The sequence below is a fragment of the Lepisma saccharinum genome, chromosome 11 (genome assembly GCF_977018435.1).
Source record: "Lepisma saccharinum chromosome 11, izLepSacc3.1, whole genome shotgun sequence".
Lineage (NCBI taxonomy): Eukaryota > Metazoa > Arthropoda > Insecta > Zygentoma > Lepismatidae > Lepisma > Lepisma saccharinum.
The window spans coordinates 38,291,033-38,313,762 of NC_139239.1; the positions used below are offsets into that span (position 1 = coordinate 38,291,033).

Genomic DNA, 22,730 nt, shown 5'->3' on the forward strand with positions numbered 1-22,730 from the left:
TAAGCTGTTGTGCAAACATGATGGATACCACGGCTTTTGGTAAATTCCTTCCACTGCTTAGAGGTAAACTGAGCTCCTCTGTCGCTCAGGGTAAACATAACGTTTGGATAGTGAGCAAAATATCCTCTCTGAAGCGTGTTTATAATTTCTGTTGTGCTGGCAGTCCGTAAAGCATATGCGGAGACAAAACGTGTACCCACATCAATAAGGCTCAAGATGTACTGGTATCCATTAGACCGAGGAAGCTTCCCAATCAAGTCCAGAGAAAGCATCTCATGAGGTTGCTTGGGACTGATATGAAGGGTCTCCTTGAGTATCCCCCCCGCCCGACCCTGTGGCCGAGTGGTTAGCACATCGCGCTGCGATGCCAAGGGTCCCGGGTTCGAATCCCGGTCGGGCTTGGTTGTTTGTGAATGTCCATTCATCAATTTCATCATTTCATCACTCATCCCCATCTTCGCAAATTAGCCAAGAGGCACAAAACGCGAAGTAAAATAAACTAAATCAATCAATCAATCAATCCTTGAGTATCCCTAATTTGTCTGGTTTACTCTGGGCACAAATTTCACAATCTCGGATGCACTGTATCACGTCATCCTTCATGCCTTTCCAGAAGTATCGTACTGCAAGTCGCTTCAATGTCTTGGATACTCCAAAATGTCCAGCTTCATCATGAATTACTTTCAAGAGAGGTTGCTTCATTACCACCGGAACACACAATTTCCAAAGGGACTGATTGTCTGATCCTCTCTTAAATAAAATTCCTTCTTGAATGCGATAGGAACGATGCAATCTGAGGTTAGGTTCCTGAGAATTTAGAGATTGGAGTAAATTTTTGCAGAATTCATCTTCAGATTGTGCCTCTCTCCACTTGTCGACGTCATCTATTTCTCCTCTTTCGGCCCACAGGTAGTTTATTCTGAATGTCTGCTGGCTATTTTCAGGATGAATCTGGGGTATATCATCAGCAGGATACCGAGATAAAATATCTGCCAGATCGTTTTGGCGACCAGAGACGTATACTATTTTATACTGGTACTGTTAGAGTTTTAGAGACCAGCGAGTCAAACGACTGTTCCAGTTACGGGCGTCTTGTAACCATACCAACCCTTTATGATCACTGTAGATAGTGAAAGGCCTACCTTTCAAATAAACAGCATACTTCTCAACTCCAAAGATTATGGCCAAACATTCTAACTCATGGATGGAGTAATGGCGTTCGTTCTCCTTCAGTTTTCGGCTTGCATACTGAATGACCTTCCTCTCTTCACCATCCATTTGGAAAAGAATACTACTCAATCCTTTCCCAGAAGCATCGCATTGGATACAGAATTCCTGTTGAAAATCAGGCTGTGCTAATTCAGCATCTCTTACAAGTTCATTCTTCAGTAGCTGGAAACTTTGTTCTTCCTCGTCTCGCCAAATCCAACGTTGATTTTTACCTAACAGCTTGGTGAGCGGTTCAGATTTAGCTGCAAAATTTTCAATGAACTTCCGCCTCCAGTTGGCGAGGCCAAGAAATTTCCGAACATCCTTTCTAGTTTTAGGTTTAGGAAATAATTTAACGGCTGAATTTTTGTCTGGTTGGATTTTGATAGCATCTCCAGAAACAATGTGACCCAAGTAGGTAATTTCCTTTTTGACAAATTCACATTTTCGCAGCTTTACAGTCATCCCCACTTCTTGGAGTCGCTGCAACACTTCGTCCAGATGTTCGAGATGCTTGGAGAGTTCTTTGTCGAAAATCAGCAAGTCATCCATATATTGAGTTAGATACTCTTCTGTTTCAGGACCAAATACAGCATGCATGGCAGCTATGAAAATTGACACAGCACTAGAGATACCAAAAGGCATTCGAGCAAACATCCACTGACGTCCTTTATAGGAGAAGGCAGTACATGGTTGGCAGTCAGTTTTTACAGGGATCTGTAAATATCCAGAAGCCAGATCCAGATTTGTAAAATAACGAGCACCTTTAAATTTTTGTAAGGCATCCGAAATGGGCTCAACTGAATTTCGTGGAACACGTACAATTTTATTCAAATTTCTGAAGTCAATGCATGGGCGTACTGTACTGTCAGGCTTGTTGACTACAATTAAAGGGTTCAAGTAAGGGGAATTACAAGGAATTATAACACCCCATTGTCTCCACTTTTCTAATTCTTCCTCCAGGAGTTTCCTTTTTGCTATAGGTAAGGGATATGGAGATCGATACACAGGTTCTGTGGTGGTGAGTTCAATCTCAAACTGGAAGTTTTTAATAGTACCTGGTCTCTCGGAAAATACATCTCTATGCTTCAATAAGACTTCTTTCAATTGGCTTCTACCCCTTTCGCATAAAATCTCATTCGCATTGACCTTCTGCAGAATGTCGTCAGGACTCGCCGTCCACTGATCGACATGGGAATCTTCACGGACATTTCTTACATATGTCCCTTTTGAAGATCCATTATTCACGAGGTCCTGCTCTACCGGAACTCCGTCTACGGTGAGGGATAACTTCTCGCGCTGTAGGTCAATTCCTGCTTCATATTTCCTGAGGAACGGGTAGCCCAAAATAAAGTCAGCTTCGAGACCCTTCAAGACAAACATGTCCTCCAATAAATTTCTTCCAGCAATCTCCAGATATACTTGTCTACATCCTACAACTCTAGTTTTGTTTCTCCCAGTGAAATCAGTCAGCCTAACATCTGGACATGTTTGTAACTGCAATGATGGCAGCTTCTCTTTAATCTTCTTCCAACTGGCGTAGCTCATGAGATTACATTCGCTGCCAGTGTCCAGAACACAAATAAAATCGACGCCGGTTACAGTTGCTTTAATTAACGGAGCCCTGGGTAAATTTTCCTTTCTAACTGCCTGTTGTAGTGTTCTATCTAAACTTTGTTCTCCCTCATTGAGAGTCAGCACAACAAAAAGATGATTATCTTCACTATTTATAACGCTGTCATCGGTTCCCAGAGAAGTCCAAGATTTTAGCCCAACTGTGATTGGGAACGAAGAATTCACGTTGGGCGACTGGCTAAATCCGACTGCATACCATTCGGATTAGCACTAGTCAATGGTGCCCAACAAAAGTCTCTGGTTATGTCGACGCTTTGACGTTGCTCGTTTGTCAAACGTGAAGCAGAAGGTTCAAACGGAGGCGCCGTCCCTCTGAAATTACTGGGTTCAGAGGCGTTACGTGAAGAGTCACGGGAATGGTCTTGTGGATCAGATCTGGAACGACGCGGCCCACGTGCGTAGTTGTTCCTGCCATCCCTTCTAGGAGGATTACGTTGTCTGTTGTAATTGGAATATCCATTCCTCTGGTTCTGCATAACTTGTCTGACTCTGGGTTGTTGGTTTCCAATTCTATTTTGTCTGGGAGCATTTCCCTGGCCTGCACCTTCCCTATTCCACACAGGCTTCCAACTGTCCTGCTCTTCAAGCACCTCGAACCTTTTCAGAAAGTCGGCTAGCTGCCGTACAGTTTGAGGAGAATTAGCTAGACTCAGACTGCGAGCTCTATATGGAAGCTGGGAGATGATTAAATTCACAATCTCAGGTTCTATGTAATGGGCAGACAGATTGCGGTAGGCTGAGTAAATAGACCAGGCATATTCCTCCATGCTCATACCGGACTGCTTTAAGTATCGGCGAGATCTCACTGCTGTCAGCTGCCTCTCTTTGGCCTCTTCTGAAGCATATTGTTTGCGAAAACGACGGCAGAAATCAGAATAGGACTTGAACTCTAACTGGTTTGCTCGAAACCAATGCTCAGTCTGGCCCTTGAAAAGCCGAGGAATAATTTCCAATCAGTATTCGTATGGAATCTGCATTAAATCAAAATTGATATTAAGTTCTTTTAAGTATTGCTCAGCATTCTGGGCTTCCAGGCCTCCCTTGAACTTCGACAAGGAATTAAGGTCTGCCATCCTTGGAGTTCCAGTCATTGCTGATCGCTGAGTTGTTGGCGGCGACTCATCTGGCCCGCTCCTTGAATTTCCATGCCTTCGTGTTCGCTTCCTGATTTTTGCTTGATACTGAGAGTCAGAGCTGGTGCTGGAAGAGGAGGAACTGCGATCTTTCTTCCTTTCTAGACGTTTTCTCTTTGTCCTTTCTTCATAAAGACTGTGCCGGGCCCTGCGAGATTCACGCTCTCTGTAACCTCTGTCATCGCCCGAAAGACTAAAGGTAGGTGGAACAGCAGATGCCACTTCATTAGCTCTTGAATCAGCAGTAACTCGTGGGCGACAGACTTGCTTGTCTTCTCTAGTTCTCTCTCCACCGGCTCTGTCCATCGCTTCATTTAGTTCAATGTTCATGGTTGGCAACGCTGCACTCTCAGCAACTGCAGACGGATGACCAGCTGTTCGAGATCCAGTTTCTGTTTCCGTTTGGCAGGTAACGTGCATGGTCTCTAACTGATTCGTAAGTTGTTCTACTTGAGTTTTTATTTCCTCAACGTCCTTGCTTCTTTGAGACACAATTACTGAAATCTGACTAATATTTTCTTGGACCTCAGCCCGGAACTGTATTTTGTCAGTCTCGGCCTCGGCCAATATCTGTTCCATCGTCAGCTGTTTTTCAATAATCTTATTGCACTCCTCAGTGAATCTCGAATTAATATCCTCTACATCGATGCGAACACTTTCCGTGGCTTTATTAACATCGGCTGCCAAGCTACGCCGGAACTCATCAAAGTCCATCTCTCTAGCCTGCCGAATTTCTTCAGAGAATCGGGCCCTAGTATTCTCGTTCTCAGACTTTAGTTGTTGTATTTCACAGGCCATCTCGCCTATTTCAGCTCTTAAAGCTTTCATAGATTCATCGTGCTGCTTACCGATATCATCCTTTAGCAACGCACATTCTCTGAGGATATCTTCCTTCAATATGTCAGATTGTCTACAGATATCAGCCTTCAATGTTTCAGACTGTTTGCAGATATCAGCTTTCAGTGCTTCAGACTGTTTACACATATTAGCCTGCAATGTTTCAGACTGTTTGCAGATATCAGCTTTCAAGCAGGTAATGGAATCAGCTTGCTGTTTAATATCAGCCTGCAGTGTTTCAGACTGTTTGCTAATATCAGCCTGTAATGTTTCCATACTTTCAACTTGCTGCTTGCTAATTCCTTCAATCATGGTTTTTAAAGCTTCAAACATATTTAATGGATCAGATGTAATGGTTGTAGACAATGATTCACATTCTTTACAAACGAAATCGGTAGCTTCGTGGCTTTCAGATCGAACATCTAAGCCACAACATTCATAATGTAGAAGCTTTGTACATTTCTTGCACACAAATGTGGTTTTATCTTTATCAATGTTCCGACAACAATCGGGAACATTAAACTCTGAATTTGAAGCAAGATTTTTATTTGCGCTAAGCAAATGTTTTCTTTCCATTTCGAACGAAGTAGTTCTGTGCTTTTCTACAAATATAAAAGTTTAGTGCTCTTGCACAATCAATCTCAACTTTAAACAATTGTCTTGCCCTTGTACACTACAAAATCGGGCCCACACGTTGAGCTGCCACTTGATACGTTCTAAAGCACAATTACTTCAGACGCGTCGTATTATTATACTATTAATATTAACTTAATAATACTCAGTGGTGAACGATGAGACTCGGTGAAGTACACAGACTCCTCTCAGGTACAGGGATAGTGTTAGGCAAAGACAATATTCACAGCACAGAGAAATAAAACCACATTACTGCCGTATGTATAAACTGAAAAGTTTTATTCTTTATTTATTGCAATTATAATGCAACTATACTTGAGACGAAGGCGAAGATTTCGCTTTGTCGATGAATTGACTCAATTAAAACGCATAAAACTCAATGCGTGGCTATCGGCAAGCCTATGATCACATAGACCTAGCTTGCGTCCCGAACTACCACACCAAGAGATATGCAATGATAACTGAGCCAATATTTGCTCTTTAGCCTTTTATTTCCAAATTAATCTTTAGGCTAACTTTATTATTTGACGTAGAATGGTTGCAGTATTGTGCATATCATCAATGCATGGCTATCGGCGTACCTATGTTCACATAGGCCTAGCTTGCGCCCCGAACTACCATACCAAGATGTATGCACAACACCGAGGAGTTCTTTTTAAGTTTAAAAGCTTCGTCCATCCGTGGCGAAAAAGTGTGATGATTTCTTACACGACATCCTCGCTTTTATACTATTTTCGAGAACACAGATTAAAGTACAGATGAATCACTCACTATCTACAAAAGGATACTATCAACAAAACTGACATCTATACATCTTTAGAAATACAAATTCGTAAAGTGCACTCTTGCAAACAAAGATACATTAAATTACCCATAATGTAGCATAAAGTACAATAAACAATAAACAAAAGATATACATTACAAACAAGGTGTATTATTACATATAATAACAAAGAAATTACGCTTTCTTTTACAAAAATAAATACATTAGTGACATATCTTCTACTGGTGACGTCACATAAAAATGTGGATCATATCAAAGAGGTTATGTTACATCCATGGGGCACTTGAGAGGAGGTACCCCCCCCCCCCCCCCAACCTTAAGTCATCCAGGCTATTAAAAATAAGTCAATGGTTGTTCTCTCATTTAACTTTAACAGTAAATGGAATTTTTGAAAAATAAAAATTGTTGAGCTTTACTTGTTTTACATGTGCACGTTGGTTTCGTAATGGAGCACAAAAATAGAATTGTGACTCTTGTAAAATTCTTACCGAATGAATGAATGTCTCCGTAGATTCCAGAATAAGGACTCTTCGTTTTAAAATAAATAGTTTAAAATAAAATGTGCCGTTGGTTAATGAGATTCGTCGTCACATAGCAGAATCCGCTATATTGACGGAAACAGGAGAACGGTTATCATTTTAGGTTGCAAACACTAACCTTCCACAAAAGCACGACATCTCCCAAAGTCTTCATTAATTTTCTTGCACAAGCTTCACTTGTATTTTGTCAGCAATGTGTACAGCATCTGATGAAGCGTATTGCTTTCAAATTAATGTAATTAGTGAGAAGCGCCATCAAAATTTCGAGCTGGACAGGAAAAGATGCAATTCTATGGATAAATTACTCGAATAGCTTGGTTTGTTCACCGTGGCTTGTGGCCATGTCGGTAAAAGGTCAGCTTTGTAAGTTGAAATCCTAGGTTCGAATCCCCGTGTCTCCAAAATATTTTTTCTTACCAAATGGATGCTACATAATGTAGTTTATTCTCATCACACCAATTGCAGCCTGAAACTTTGTTATTGTTTGCATGCCAGTAAGAAAATATGTATTCAAACGACTACTCATTCAGAGAACATGACTGTTACTCGAGACTACTTGAAATTGAGATTTTTTAGTTGCTGCTAAGCCTCGGTATTTAAAAACAAGGGCAAAAATTGAAAATTGTTGTGTGATAAAACACACCGTTAATATTCTGAAAAAGAAACCACTGAAATTAAGTGAGTAAGTTTTGAGGAACATCAGCAGATGTATTTTAAGATGTTCCGTCATTCATGTGTCACTCTCCTAGTTTTATACATAGATAGATATTTTCAAGTGACCCACTCGATGAATGCTCGCACCTTAAGAGTAATTTTCAGATAGGAAAGAAAGAAAGCCTGGTCCAAATTGTAATGTGTGCAGATTATAGATGTTATTATCAGAAACAAACAGAATTAATCAGTAACTACAATTATTTACCTAAACATCACTCATATAGCACTTAGAATAGAGCTGTAAAATATGTATTTTAGATAATTAGCTGGTTGAATTATTCTTCTTATATTATACTTCAGCTTTCAAGGTGCAATTTGAGCGAAACAGTTGAATCCGGACTGCAATCTAATATTAAAAGCAATACAACCATTGCAGCATACAGAGATGAAAGGGACAAATATGTCGTTTCCATTCACATTATACTACGCAAGTAACGTCTGGGGTAACTTATCATAGGAATTGGTTTTAAGTAAATTCGACGTTACATTCCATGGAATGTTTGTTTCCTTGTTATGAACTATCTGAATAAAAGCTTCCTCCTCTCTGTAGGCTTTCGCGGGAGCTACTTTAGACTGCCAAGGTCAAGTATTCATGGTGTTCAAGTAAGGTAAGCACCAGTGACGCAGTCACGTGAACCTGTCAATCCAGCTGTTTCTTCTCTGCGACTGAGAAGCAGAAACAATTCATTTTGCTTTGGTATAAATTAACAAACTGCAAGGGTGGCGAGTTTGAACCCTGTCAGGATCAGAATTTTTTTCTTCTTTTTATTTACGCAGTAAACAGTGAAGTGTAGTAAGATTCGAAAATAGATTTTGATATTTCGGTTTATTTTGGCTATCGATGTATAATATGTAATTTCGAAAACCGCGAACGTTCAATTCAATAGCAAACATTCAGATGTAAAAACATATGGTGCTAACGGGAAACCTGTATTTCTGCACTTTTAGAGGTTACATAGAGAAGGAAAAATTATACATTTATTTCAAATATCTCTTAATTTTTACAGGGGAACGTGGCAAATTGATTTTTTCAAAACGTGTCAAAAGTCTGTGGATACGTCACACTCACACTTCAATTATACTCTGGACGGGACTCACAGTTGCAAGTGAGAACTGAACCACTTTGTGCCTGCAACCTACTACCGAACCTAGAGCCACTCTATTACAAGGGGACTAATTTACAACACAACATACAAAAGTCTCTCTCTTATGTCTAATTTAGCTCACGATTAAGCTAGAGAACTATAAAATTAACTCTCCAAACAAAAATAAATTAAATTAATCATTTTCCAACAACATAAAAATCAAATAATCCACATTTCTAGATAAAGAGAGAGGCAAACTTTCCATCACGTTTATGAATTATATAGTCCCCGAAAATAGTACTTTCCTTTTATACAAACACTGCTAGAAAGCAATTTTGGTCGATAATTTTAGTTAAAAGTAGGTTTTTTTTTTTTTATTCTTAGTAATAACTCCTGCAACCAGATGAAATGATATTCCTTGACGTTTACAAAATTTCAGATTTAGAAGAGAGGGTTGATCCAAACACTTACTCGTGCACTATGAAATAACTCAAACAGCTAATCATCCAAAATACATATTTTACAGCTCTATTCTAAGTGCCATATGAAAATTACTCTTAAGGTGCGAGCATTCATTGAGTGGGTAACTTGTAAATATCTATCTATGTATAAAACTAGGAGAGTGACACATGAATGACGGAACATCTTAAAATACATCTGCTGATGTTCCACAAAACTTACTCATTTAATTTCAGTGGTTTTCCTTTTCAGAATATTAACGGTGTGTTTTATCACACAACAATTTTCAATTTTAGCACTTGTTTTAAATATCGAGGCTTCACAGCAACTAGGAAATCTCAATTTCAAGTAGTCTCGAGTAACAGTCACGTTCTCTGAACGAGTAGTTGTTTGAATACATATTTTCTTATTGGCACGCAAACAACAACAAAGTTTCAGGCTGCAATTGGTGTGACGAGAATAGAATACATTATGTAGCACCCATTTGGTAAGAAAAAATATGTTGGAGACACGGGGACTTGAACCTAGGATTTCAGCTTACAAAGCTGGCCTTTAACCGACATGGCCACAAGCCACGGTGAACAAACCAAGCTATTCGAGTAATTTATCCATAGAATTGCATCTTTTCCTGTCCAGCTCGAAATTTTGATGTCGCTTCTCGCTAATTACATAAATTTGAAAGAAATACACTTCATCAGATAGGGTTCATATGCTGTACACATTGCTGACAAAATACAAGTGAAGCTTGTGCAAGAAAATTAATGAAGACTTTGGGAAATCGTGCTTTTGTGGAAGGTTAGTGTTTGCAACCTAAAAGGATAACCATTCTCCTGTTTCCGTTAATATAGCGGATTCTGCTATGTGGCGACGAATCTCATTAACCAACGGCACATTTTATTTTAAACTATTTATTTTAAAACGAAGAGTCCTTATTCTGGAATCTACGGAGACATTCATTCATTCGGTAAGAATTTTACAAGAGTCACAATTCTATTTTTGTGCTCCATTACGAAACCAACGTGCACGTGTAAAACAAGTAAAGCCCAACAATTTTTATTTCACAAAAGTTCCATTTACTGTTAATGTTAAATGGGAGGACAACCACTGACTTATTTTCAATAGCCTAGATGACTGATGTGGGGGGGAGGGGGTACCTCCTCTCATGTTTCCCCCTGGCTGTAACATAACCTCTTCTTCTTTTAGGATTTCTATTATTTTTCCCATCGCATATTCAGTGCCAACTTTGCGATTCTGTTTGCCAAAGTGTATGGGGAAGGGGTTTATTTATTCTTCAAGCCTTCTCCTGGAATAGGATAACAATATTTCCGAAATATTTTTTTTTGCATTCATTTTCAGGAATTGCAACAGCACTATTTCTGTCTCACTTATTCTTATTGCATTTTTTCCTTTTCATTATTTAGTGTTGCTTTTCTTCCATTTTCAGCTACTCGCGACTATGAAATACACGCAAGCTCAGGCCAAATTCGAACTTGGGGCCTCGCATTGTAACGAATTGTGATAACTACTTTGTCACGAACATAAAAAAAAGAGTTTCTTTTAAAAATAAATTTCAGGAATATTAAACATACAAAACTTTGATTGTAAAGTGGAAAATCCAGTTAATTCATATTTACGTTGCAATCTTTTTGTTAGCCCTTTTCTTTGAGTCTGAGAGACACAAAATTCCCTGCATATGGTTAAATTGATTGATAGTAAGCAACACTGCTGCTTTCCGAACACTTACTTCGGCTGTACTTCCTGCCACTGGACTTCAACTCAAATGAGTGTGCCACTTTTTGTGAACAGAAGTGTACATTATTGTAAGGAGTGGTGTGCATAAATCTTTAGAGGGGCCTCCCCGATGGCATAGTGGTAACATCCTGTTCGATCCCCGGTGGAGGCATATAGTGATTCCAGTCCCGATTAGCCTATCTGTGCATAGAGTGGACTTAAAAACTTAAACTTCTTTAGTACCGTCATTCAAAGCCGATCTAATCTCGACCAAAATAAATAACCCTTGATTGGCTGATACCAGCAGTGACAATGAAAGTCTTACATAGAAGGGAAGAGTACAAGGAATTGCTGAATCGACTTTCTGCTTGAACGTAAATAAAACAAAGATAATTTCACAGCGACCTTCATCCCTCTTTTGCAAGAACTCCGCAACCACCTGACCCGGCATTAGCACGGCGTGTGGTTTAAAAACATCCACCTACCTAACCCCTGGAGCAATGAATGTTTTATTTCATTTCCACAGCGTTAACTAAGCAGTTACATGCCTTCATGGTCATGTTTGGGTTCAGCTTTCACTTACCCATGCCTTTGATCTTGTATCTGCTTCCCAGGAGGGTGAAGGTTTATGATCCACTGTTTCTACAAAAATCTATTGAACTTCTTGTGCTGATCTTCCAGTCTGTCACAAGGAAGAGTGAATGAACTTTTAAAAGGGACAAATGTTGAGACAAGCTGTTACTTTTACCTGCTCTTCTAGCCACTGAAAATTTGTGGTATCGGTAGAAAAATTCAACCGATGCTTACCGATGCCAATACCACTGGTATCGGCCAATACCAATACAACGATATCGGCTCAGCCCTAATAATTTTATGAATTATCCATTATGTCTGTATCAGTACATAGAAACATGAAGTAACCAATCTGCACCATGTCTCAAATTTACATAACAGGTCAATTGTTTGTTAATGCATATCAACAAGTGGATTTCAAATACAAATGAACATGAAACAATCAACATTGTATGCATGATGACAGACATAAGATTGTCCTGTAATTGTCTTTGCATCAATTTTGTAAAAAAAAAAATAATAATAATAATAAAGTTACCTGATCTGTTCTTCTTTCTGCCTGTTCCACTTTGGAAAACAAAGGTAATGCTCACATGTTTAACATCTGCTGAATTATTTTCAATGGTCCACTTAAAAACAGCAACAGGAAGACTAGAATCCTAATGGAATAAAATTTATACATTAATGAAACAATGACTTCAGACACATTTACCATTTCATTAACAGAGTTAATTAGAGTTTGGTGTTACTAGAACACAGTTTGATGTTACAGTTTTAAATGTTATAACCATGCTAAGTATTCTTTACAGCACATAGTTTAATTAATATTGGAAAATAAACATCTCACACTGCATGCTGAATTGATAATTATCAGGGAATTCAAAATGAATTGCGGAAAATTTAGATATACAGGATGTTTCTAAAGGTCGTTTACAATGCTTGGGAGGTGATTCCTCACACGAAAAGAAGCAAAAAGTGTGAGTTCCATTTTTACGACTGAGGCTTCGTTTCTGAGATAGGAGCCTTGCAAAAGGTGACAAAGTGAATGTCACACCTAACTGGGACGAATACTATCACAGATGGAGAGGCGGTTCCAAGGGAATCATAAAGGAATCGTATGTGCTCAGTCTGGAAGTCACTATGAAAAGTTCATTGTACGCATGCGCAATGGAGTCCTCAAAGGAATTGTTGATTTCCAGCAAGAACAATGCATGGGAAGGGTATGTAACGCAGCAAGAAGGACCGTGACAATGAGAAATGCGTTAAAGACAACACATCCCAACCTCAAACATCAAAACATGAGCACGGAACACAAAATCCGAAAAGTTGAGCACGGTTGCATACCCCAGTTACACGCGAGGAATGAACGAATCATGTCATGTGGCATACGAGAGACACATTACTCCACCAGGAAGATGGAAAGAAAAACACAATATCAGATGATTGCGACAACGTGTATTTTTACACGCAAGAACTACGTAATATCGGTGGCCAAGGCACAGGCTCATCCCTACCAATGAACCTATTGCGAAACACGTCATGTAGGAAATGTCGTACATTACAATCAAAATTAGCTGGTGCCCCATCGTGTTGGTACCACATTTCTTGCCACAGTGCCAAAGGTACGGTCTCCCAACAGTTCAGGCAGAACCTCACTAAGAAATGCATGATACGTGCGACCATTCAGGCAAACAAGGAGAATGTATGGTCCAATTAAATGATCATGTACTATCCCGCACCACACATTCACTGAAAACCTGTGCTGGTGATGGGCCACAAAAAGTGCATGTGGGTTGTCACAGTCCCACACAAGACTGATTCTACTATTGGAAGACATCCATCCTGGTGAAAATGGCTTCATCTGTCCACAATACCTTTTTTCTCCCAAGTGAGGGTTTGTGTCCAGCTGATGCAACAACCATTGGCAAAACTCCATACGAGGGTGAAAGTCACGAGGTAACAATTCTTGTACTTTCTGCAGTTTAAAAGGGTGCATTCCTTCCTCTGACAACACTCGCCAAACATTCACATAAGACGTGTTTCGTGCCGAGCGAACATGCGCGTACTGGTGCCAGGATGTTCTGCGACTGCTGTTAACACATCTTCTACAAACTGATGTGTGCCTACACTTCGGAGTCTTCCAACTTCTTGCCACGGTGGTAACACTAACCCTGTTTCACGCAGTCGACTGTCCACTACCTGAAAGAAGGCGTGAGATGGTAAACGTCTATGTGGAAAGCATTCTCCATAAAGACGCCTTGCCTCACGGCTATTACCACGTGCCTCGCTATACATGAGATGGATGTCTGCTAGCTGCTGGGTCGTATACGCAGCCATCTGTGTAATAGGGAGCTGGAACTGCAAAGTATCGTTTTTGTTTAACACTGGCACACTGCACAAATTGGCCGTATCACCGTACGAACACAACAGACCAATTGTTGTGATTCTTGACTTGCCCACTCCACCACGTCAACTTCTTTCAATACAACATACTAGTACTCTTCAATGTGTATGACAACCTAGAGCAAACTGCTTCCCAGCACCTGCAACATGACTGGGATGACTGCCGGAGAGAACTAACCCTTCGAGCTCCTCTCGCGGGTACAGTGATGAAGGTCAAACAGACTACGACAGCCAGACTTCCCTGCGCAGCGCTTCCAAAACTGGTCTCTTTTACGTCACAGTGATCGCATGCGAACACTCTTGGTATTGCAACCCCCCCCCCCCCCATTTGTGTGGTGAAAGTGACATCTTCAGTTGGTGTACAGTGACACGCACTGTCTGTGCGTAAGACATTGTAGCATTTGTTGATTGTTGTGTGCGTGGGGCGGGGGAGATATTACGTAGTTGTCGCGTGTAAAAATACACGTTGTCGCAATCATCTGATATTGTGTTTTTCTGTCCATCCTCCTGGTGGAGTAATGTGTCTCTCGTATGCCACATGACATGATTCGTTCATTCCTCGCGTGTAACTGGGGTATGCAACCGTGCTCAACTTTTCGGATTTTGTGTTCCGTGCTCATGTTTTGATGTTTGAGGTTGGGATGTGTTGTCTTTAACGCATTTCTCATTGTCACGGTCCTTCTTGCTGCGTTACATACCCTTCCCATGCATTGTTCTTGCTGGAAATCAACAATTCCTTTGAGGACTCCATTGCGCATGCGTACAATGAACTTTTCATAGTGACTTCCAGACTGAGCACATACGATTCCTTTATGATTCCCTTGGAACCGCCTCTCCATCTGTGATAGTATTCGTCCCAGTTAGGTGTGACATTCACTTTGTCACCTTTTGCAAGGCTCCTATCTCAGAAACGAAGCCTCAGTCGTAAAAATGGAACTCACACTTTTTGCTTCTTTTCGTGTGAGGAATCACCTCCCAAGCATTGTAAACGACCTTTAGAAACACCCTGTATATTCCATATTATCAGAGAATCCTCCTACATAAATTACACCTGCAGAGGGCATCATTCTAATAATTAGTAAACAATATGGAACAATGCAACACCAAGATTTGTGGATATGAGGTACCATATCAAATCTGACTGGACACAACTGTATTTACTTATGTATAGTGCACACTTTTTTCCAAAATTATTATGCTCAGAATAATTTGGACAGCCAAAATTAAAACCACGCATGTTTTCATTATGTCACTGTGTATAACACGTATATGTCAACAGTTGCAATTATACAAATTACCAGATTAGATTTCATTTTAAATTAATAATTTTAAAAAATACACCATGAAAGTGAAATGGCAGTTTCCCATGATTTTTCACTTTGTAATGGAACGTTTTCAGACACCGAGAAAAGGAGTGCTGCACTGTTCTGGCAGAATTCGAGCATGCACCTCCCGTCACCCAGGATGTGTATCAGCGGTATTTGTCGGGTGAGAAATAATAGAAAATAACTTCCTCAGCACTGCAAATCCATAACATATTTTTGATCTCACTTTCTTCTACTAAAGAATAAACAAGGTCCTTGCAAAAGTGAAAGCTTTGGGATGCTAAACATAGTGGAGGGAGAGGGATGAGGTGGAGTGGGTTGGTGACTCATTGTATACAAAAGACGATATTCTCCTCTTGGTCCACATAGCAACAAGTTTTGAATAGGTATGATATCATTCCCTCTTGATCGCATAGCAACAGCTTTATGATCTACAACTAAGAAAGTCATTTCTTGAACCTGAATTGTACTGCATATTAAATACAAGATATAATTGTTTTTTGCTTTTCCCCATCAAAAAACAGGGTGTGCATTATACACACGTAAATATGGTATTTCTTCCAGAACATGAATAACCAAACATTATGTAACTTTGCATTTCTCTATTTCCATTTTGGTTATTTTACATTGCTTTCCACTTCAAGTTGTGCATCAATGGCGAGTTAGTGAAAGAGAAAAGGATCATACACGATACCCTACAAAGCAGTGACATGAACTGAGGAGTAGCTAGTTTAGCAGTGATAGATCAATTATCTCGCGCATCTAATTATATTTAAATTGCAATATCTATTGTCTTTTCGAAACCACAGTTCATATGCAGCACTTCTTTTCATGCGCTTCTCACCCCTCGGTATGATCGCTAGGCAGCCTGGAAGGAGCTACTCCAGCTGACCTTTCCACCATCAGACCAGTTTCAGGTACAGAAGCTGCCTTGGAAAGGGAAGGAAAGCTTTCTGTGTTTACTCCCTCACCTCCTGTAATTGTCGGTACACAAATTAGGAACTAACAAAGAGAAAAGAAACATAACGGATCTTTAGATTTTGTACGTCGTTCTACTTATAAAAATTCATTTGTCCCACCTGTTAGATGTATTCCGAAATATAGTGATACGATATGTAGAGGCTAATAATTGTACACATTTAGCTGTATATGCCAACAATCAAAGAACAATCTCACAGCCAATGAATACATCCACCTATACCAGACAGGCAGCAGCTTTAGTAACGTAAGTTGGCGATTCATGATTGGGCAATTACTTAGTATCAAATGTTCAGAGGCCACTGTTATCCAGGCATATCTGCAACTGCCCTCCCACTTGATTTTAGAACACATCGTAACAAAGTAACCTTGGATCTGACCGAACTAGAAAATGTACTTGAGCATTGTAATGCCCCAATGGAAATTTTATAATGGAAAAGGTAAATTTCTACTTTTTAAGTTTTTGGTCAATATGGATCTACCATTGCTTTATTAAAATCTAGGGGACTACAGGGGGGCTGAGACTGGTTTTGGGGGAGCTTCAGCCCCCCTGTAGCGGAGTCCCTGAATTGTCTTGTATGTTGTTCCCTAGCAGCAGGGACTGCGAAGCGAATTTGAACTCGAACTGAAACATGCTCCAGTTTGACTTATAGTTCGCACCCGAACCTGAACTGAAATGTTTCGCTACATTCCGGTGCAACATAACCCTCCGTGTACTTTCAGTTTGTTTTGTTTCGGAACAAAACTTCGTAGTGAACAGTTTTGGTATTTTGTGGGGTGCCAGATCCGAAAATTTGGAAATAGATAAAATCCGAAATGCCATTAAGGCAGTGTTTCATAAACTTTTTGTCTGAGAGTCCCCTTTGACATAACTGAAAATTTCTGTATACCCCCTGAATTCTCAATATTTTATATACCTAAAAATTGTATGAAATAAGTGAGATAAATGACACCAAACACGAACTCATTGCTTCCAATATGCTACATAATAATATGGATACGTAGTTATTACTTCTGAGTGGCAATGTGTTTGTGTTTCAATTATAACAAAATAAATGTAACATTGTTACAACATAAAAATAATAACATTGTTGATTCAAACAGTCATTAGGTGACTCACTAGTCACTACGTCCATCCCGTCCAGTTTCTATTGCGTCACCACTTCTAGGAAGGGAATAGGAAGTATGTTGGATTTTCCAGCAGTGCCTTACATAGCATTGCATTCCCGTTCCCAACCAATCATCTGGCCTCCTACCCGACTACCATGCCATCAAACTGTTTAAATCCAGGTACTATAAATACCCCTGTTCATACAAGATATTAATCAAATCCACATTGGAATCGTGTTTTTCAGCACAAATCCCAAATCGCCAAACAGCTTGTGCTGCACAAGGAAGAAAGGGAAGTTAAGCTGTTCCAGAATCCTGCTTGTGCACCCAGTGTGCCCAAGAGAGGGTTGGTGGGGGGTTATAACCCCCCCCCCACCCTTTTGGTCCAGTATTTTTAAAAAAAGAACGTGAAAGGCAGGAAAATATGGCAAAATGAGGACTGACTGACTAACCCCTCCCTTTCGAAAATCCTGGGCACGTCACTGTGTGTGCCGTCTGTTTATATGGACCCAAGATACTTCTGTCTTCTATCCGAATCGGCCTGTCTTACTGCAGAAAACAAATAATGAAATTGTGGCTGCAATTAGTGAAATGCAATACTAAAGGCAATACTCCAGAAGCTGATACTAGTGACACTGAAGAAGATGTTACTGCAGATCTGGACGAGGAGGATGAACTGGAGTTTATTTTAAAGGAAAATGATGCAGACGGAGGTCAGTCGAAGAAAAACATTCTTCCCTTGTTGAAGGTTTTTCGAGGCACAACGCCACGACTGCCAAGAAACAACGTATTGGAATTCTGGGATAGGAGAAAGCATTCCATGCCAGAACTTTATTCTGTTGCCATGGTGGTTTTGGCTGCACCAGCCACCCAGGTAAGCGTGGAGCGATTGTTCTCAAGTGTGAAGTTTGTAATGTCAGATTTGAGGTACAACCTTTCCTCTCCAACACTTGATGATCTCATGGTCTTGTGGACGAATGCTTTATTCCAAAAGCGTTCTGATCAGCACTTGCCAGCCTTAAACCAAGATGAAAATTCCTTCAGTTCCTCTATTAACTCCAGTGGTGTTTACGAGTTCGTCGAGGAGGAAGGTGAATAGTCGTTGTCTTTCATGATCACATATTTGCTGTCGTTTTCACAATGCTCGTTTGGAAAGACATTTAAAAGATTAACATTGTAAGATTTATGTATGACCTAATTTCCTTTTTTATTCAAAATTTAAGTAATAGCTGTTAAAGTGCAAATACTATGTTACATACGAGGAGGAGGAACTCGTACTACAAAATTATGACATGTATAATTTACAATCAACCAAAGTTTATGAAGCATATTTTTAAGTGTTTTAGGGAATTCGGAACCATTCTATCCTGTTCATCATAACAATCTCCGAGCAAAAATTAAATACGGTTTTTCACAGCATGTAATAAACTGGTTTAGAAAATATCTGTGTGAAAGGCAACAAATAATTTTACATAGAACAGATCCTCAAAACTCCATATTCAACTCCTTTTATTCACTTTATATGTTGTTGATACACCAATAGCTATCAACAATCGAACTGCTGAAAAATACATGTTGTGCAGATGACACACAACATATAACATTGATGTACATATGTTTCATACATCAAATGAACTGGCAACACTAGTAAATGTGCATACAAAATTCTAGGATATATATTTCAATGTGTGTGGCAGGAACCTGATTATCACAATGACCTTTGAGAGGCCTAGGGAGCTCACACCCAGCACTTATGAGCTTATCAAATACACTTTCGGAGTCGCTTTACACATGTTCTATGATTTACATGATGATAAAACCACGGTGGATAAAAATCATGAAATGATTTTTTATTTAAATTGGATTCATTATTTAAATCGATTTTTTAAATTTTATTCATTGATTGAGTTGGTGTTATAAGTCCACTTTATGCACAGTAAGGTTAATCGAGACTGGATCTACAGTTTAAAGTGGGATCCGAACCACTATGTGCCTCCACTGGGTATCAAACCCGGGACCCCTTGATTACAAGGTGACGATTGCTACGCCCTTAGCGTACGTACTAAAAAATTTTATTTTCCACGGCTACAGATATATCTTAATCTCAGGGGATAGGTTCTTTATTCGAGAATTCCAAATAAGAAAGCGTTTTATAGCCAAGAGGATATAGTTAAATGCGGATCTATATTCTGAGAACTATACAAAGTACAGAGAAAATATATAGCGAAACTTGTATATATATATATATATATATATATATATATATATATATATATTTCAATGTATGTATGTATATATATATGCAGATTCCAAATTTACGTCGGTTATATTCTTCTTGAAAGGAAATCTTCTTCTTCTTTCTTCTCGTAATTTCTGGGAAAAGGCTTCTTCTTCTTTTCTTCTTTGATTATAGAATAGGCTGCTTCTTCTTTGATTATGGAAAAGGCTTCTTCTTCTTTTCTTCTTTGATTATATAATAGGCTTCTTCTTCTTTTCTTCCTTCTATTTTAGGAAAAGACTTCTTCTTCTTTTCCTTTTCTAATTTATTGTCTTTCTTTTTAAAGTGTAATCTTATTTATTATATATATGCGCTCGCTTTCCCCGCTTCTTTGGCATTATACAAACGACACAAGCTATACTTATAGAAAGATTAGGGGCATCTAAACTGACAATAGCGCCACCTCCTATGTAACCACCAAAAGGGGAATAGCCCAGGATCGCTAATAGCAAAGCGCTACCTATGGCCCAGTGCATCTTATAAGAAGCGCAACCGTAAGTGCTTCGGGGCGTCTAATTGAACACAGTGCCACCGAGGGACGGACAAATACAAAAGCTGACGATGTTCTCCTCGTCAGAGGATCAAAAAGGATTTTATTTTATTCACTCCTTCTATAATTTTTATACTCTTCCTTTATATATTTTTCATTTACTATAATATATATAATCGCTCTTCTCCGCTCCTAGTTTCTATAATTGGCTCTGCTCCTCTTTATATGGCATGCTGCCATCTATCGTCACTCTCGGGAAACATTTGTTCCTTGCACCTTTCATTGTGTCGTCGGAACTGGCACGTGGCACAATAATCCCCTCCTTGAGGATAAAAAATTTATATATTGGAAAATTCATTTGTAAATTTATAAATTTTTCCCTTGTTCTAGGTGGCTTCTCTTACTGTTTCTATTATTTATTAACTAAGGTCTTTTTTACTTCCTCCGTGTAGTTGTACCTCCTGATATTCTCCAGGTTCTCTCTTCTCTCTATCTTCGTTTCTGTATGCTTTACTACCGCTGTATTCCGAAACAAGTTCATGACCTCGTATGGCCCTTCATGTATGAAAAACAATTTCTTTATTGCTTTCTCTGATGCTTTACTCATTGGGTGTGTTTTGCAAAATACTAAGTCTCCCTTTCTTAATTTTATTCTCATACCATTCTCTGCTTTCTTGTTCATTTTCTTCATTCTCTTAATGTATATGTCTAGTAATACTTCCTTAGCCTCTTCTTTGGATATTACTTCCCTCGGCCAATCAAATTCTTTGAAGATACTAGGTTCTTCCATATACCCCAGAAACAATTCAGCTGCACTCTTCTTTGTTTCCTCAGATATAGAGTTGTTCATCAATTTTATGGCTCTGTTAACTGCTGTGGACCATTTTGTATGATTGTCGTGACATAACGTTCTTAGAATTCTTAGTATTTGTCTCTATCGGGTTCGAACTTGGATGATATCTAGTCACGTTTATCACTTTGATCCCTTTAAACTTCAGATAATCTTTAAAGTATTCGGATACAAATTGTGTACCATTATCAGTGAGAATTTTTTATGGAACTCCATAATGTTTGACAAACCCTTCTTCTAAATATTTTACTATCTCCTTTGCTGTAGCCTTCTTGAGGTTATAACATATCACAAACTTACTGCATACGTCGACGCATGTGAGAATATATGTAAATCCTCGAGATCTTGGGAGAGGTCGAATCAAATCAATAGATATCATTTCTAAAATTTTTTTTGCAGTTACGTGTAACTCTTCTCTTTCCATTTTTATTTTTGAAGGTTTAGTTTTTATACATAGCATACAGTTTCTTACATGATCCACCACGTCTCTCATCATATATTTCCAGAAGAAAAATCTCCGGGCGAGTCTCAATGTTTTATCAATCCCAAAATGTCCAGACTTCTCATGCGCTTCTGCGAGTACTTTTTCAATTAGTGCGCCAGGTATGCAGAGTTGCACTTGATTGGATTTCTCTATGCTTACGAGGGTCACTATTTATATTTTGAGCCTTGGTAACACTGATTGAAGTTAGGCGCGATTTGACGTTTGCACGGAATTGTCTGGCATTATTGACCATAACGTACTTCAAATGTGTTGTCAATAGCTTCATTTGTGTTGTTTATGTTGCCTTGGAGATTGCGCGACAACAATAAAATGGAATTAACTCGTGAACATTTTCGTGCGATGATTTTTTACGATTTTCGATGTGGATTATCAAGACAAGAGTGCATCGATCAACTTACTTCCACATTTGGCGATGAAGCCCCATCCTTTGCCACTGTGAAACGCTGGTATAACGAATTTAATCGTGGCCGCCATTTAATCACCGACGAGATTCGCGAAGGTCATCCAAAATCAGTTGTTGTTCAAGAAAACATTGATGCTGTGCAAAACCTAATACTGCAAGATCGTCATGTGACATACTGTGAGATTGAGGCAACCATAGGCATTAGTTCCACCAGCATATATAAAATATTACATGATCATTTAGCTGCGAGAAAGGTATGTTCTCGTTGGATCCCACACAATTTGACAAAAACTCAAAAAGACGCTCGCGTCAATTGGTGCAAACAAATGCTCAATAAATACAATTGTGGTGCTTCAAAAGACGTATATAAGATTGCAACAGGTGACGAATCATGGATATATGCATATGAGCCGGAACGTAAACAGCAGTCGACTGTATGGGTGTTTCAAGATGAACCCAATCCAACAAAAGTTGTTCGCACTCGAAGCACATCGAAACAAATGGTCGCCTGTTTTTTCGGGAAAACTGGTCATGTGGCAACTGTGCCTTTAGAGGAACGTAGAACGGTCAACTCTGAATGGTACACAACAATTTGTTTGCCAGAGGTCTTCGGTCAAATATGGAAAACAAACAAACGCCGTCGGATCATTCTTCATCAAGACAATGCCAGCTGTCACACATCTCGTCTAACAACAGACTTTATGAACTGTCAAAAAATCGAATTGATGAGTCATCTGCTGTACAGTCCTGATTTGGCACCCAATGACTTCTTCTTGTTCCCGAATGTCAAGAATAAATTGCGTGGACAATGATTTTCGTCGGCGGAAGATGCCTTTGATGCGTTCAAAAACCATATTTTGGAGGTGTCTTAAGAAGATTGGAAAAACTGCTTTGACAAATGGTTCGAACGAATGCAAAAGTGTATTGACCATAAAGGAAAATACTTCGAAAAACAATAAAGCACTTTTCAATGCCAAATTCCTGTTTTTTCATTGTTAGGCTCAAAATATAAATAGTGACCCTCGTACTCTAAAAATCATTCCTTCCTTAATTACA

General features: G+C 39.3%; 1 protein-coding gene across 1 annotated transcript in view; it reads right to left on the reverse strand.

The window, feature by feature from the left end:
• LOC145994728 (non-lysosomal glucosylceramidase) overlaps nt 1–22,730 on the reverse strand; it is a 101,228-nt gene that overhangs the window by 57,375 nt on the left and 21,123 nt on the right. The window contains exon 5 of the mRNA XM_083130932.1: nt 11,871–11,991. Coding sequence (XP_082987058.1) covers nt 11,871–11,991 — 121 coding nt within the window. The remainder of the gene's footprint in view (nt 1–11,870; nt 11,992–22,730) is intronic.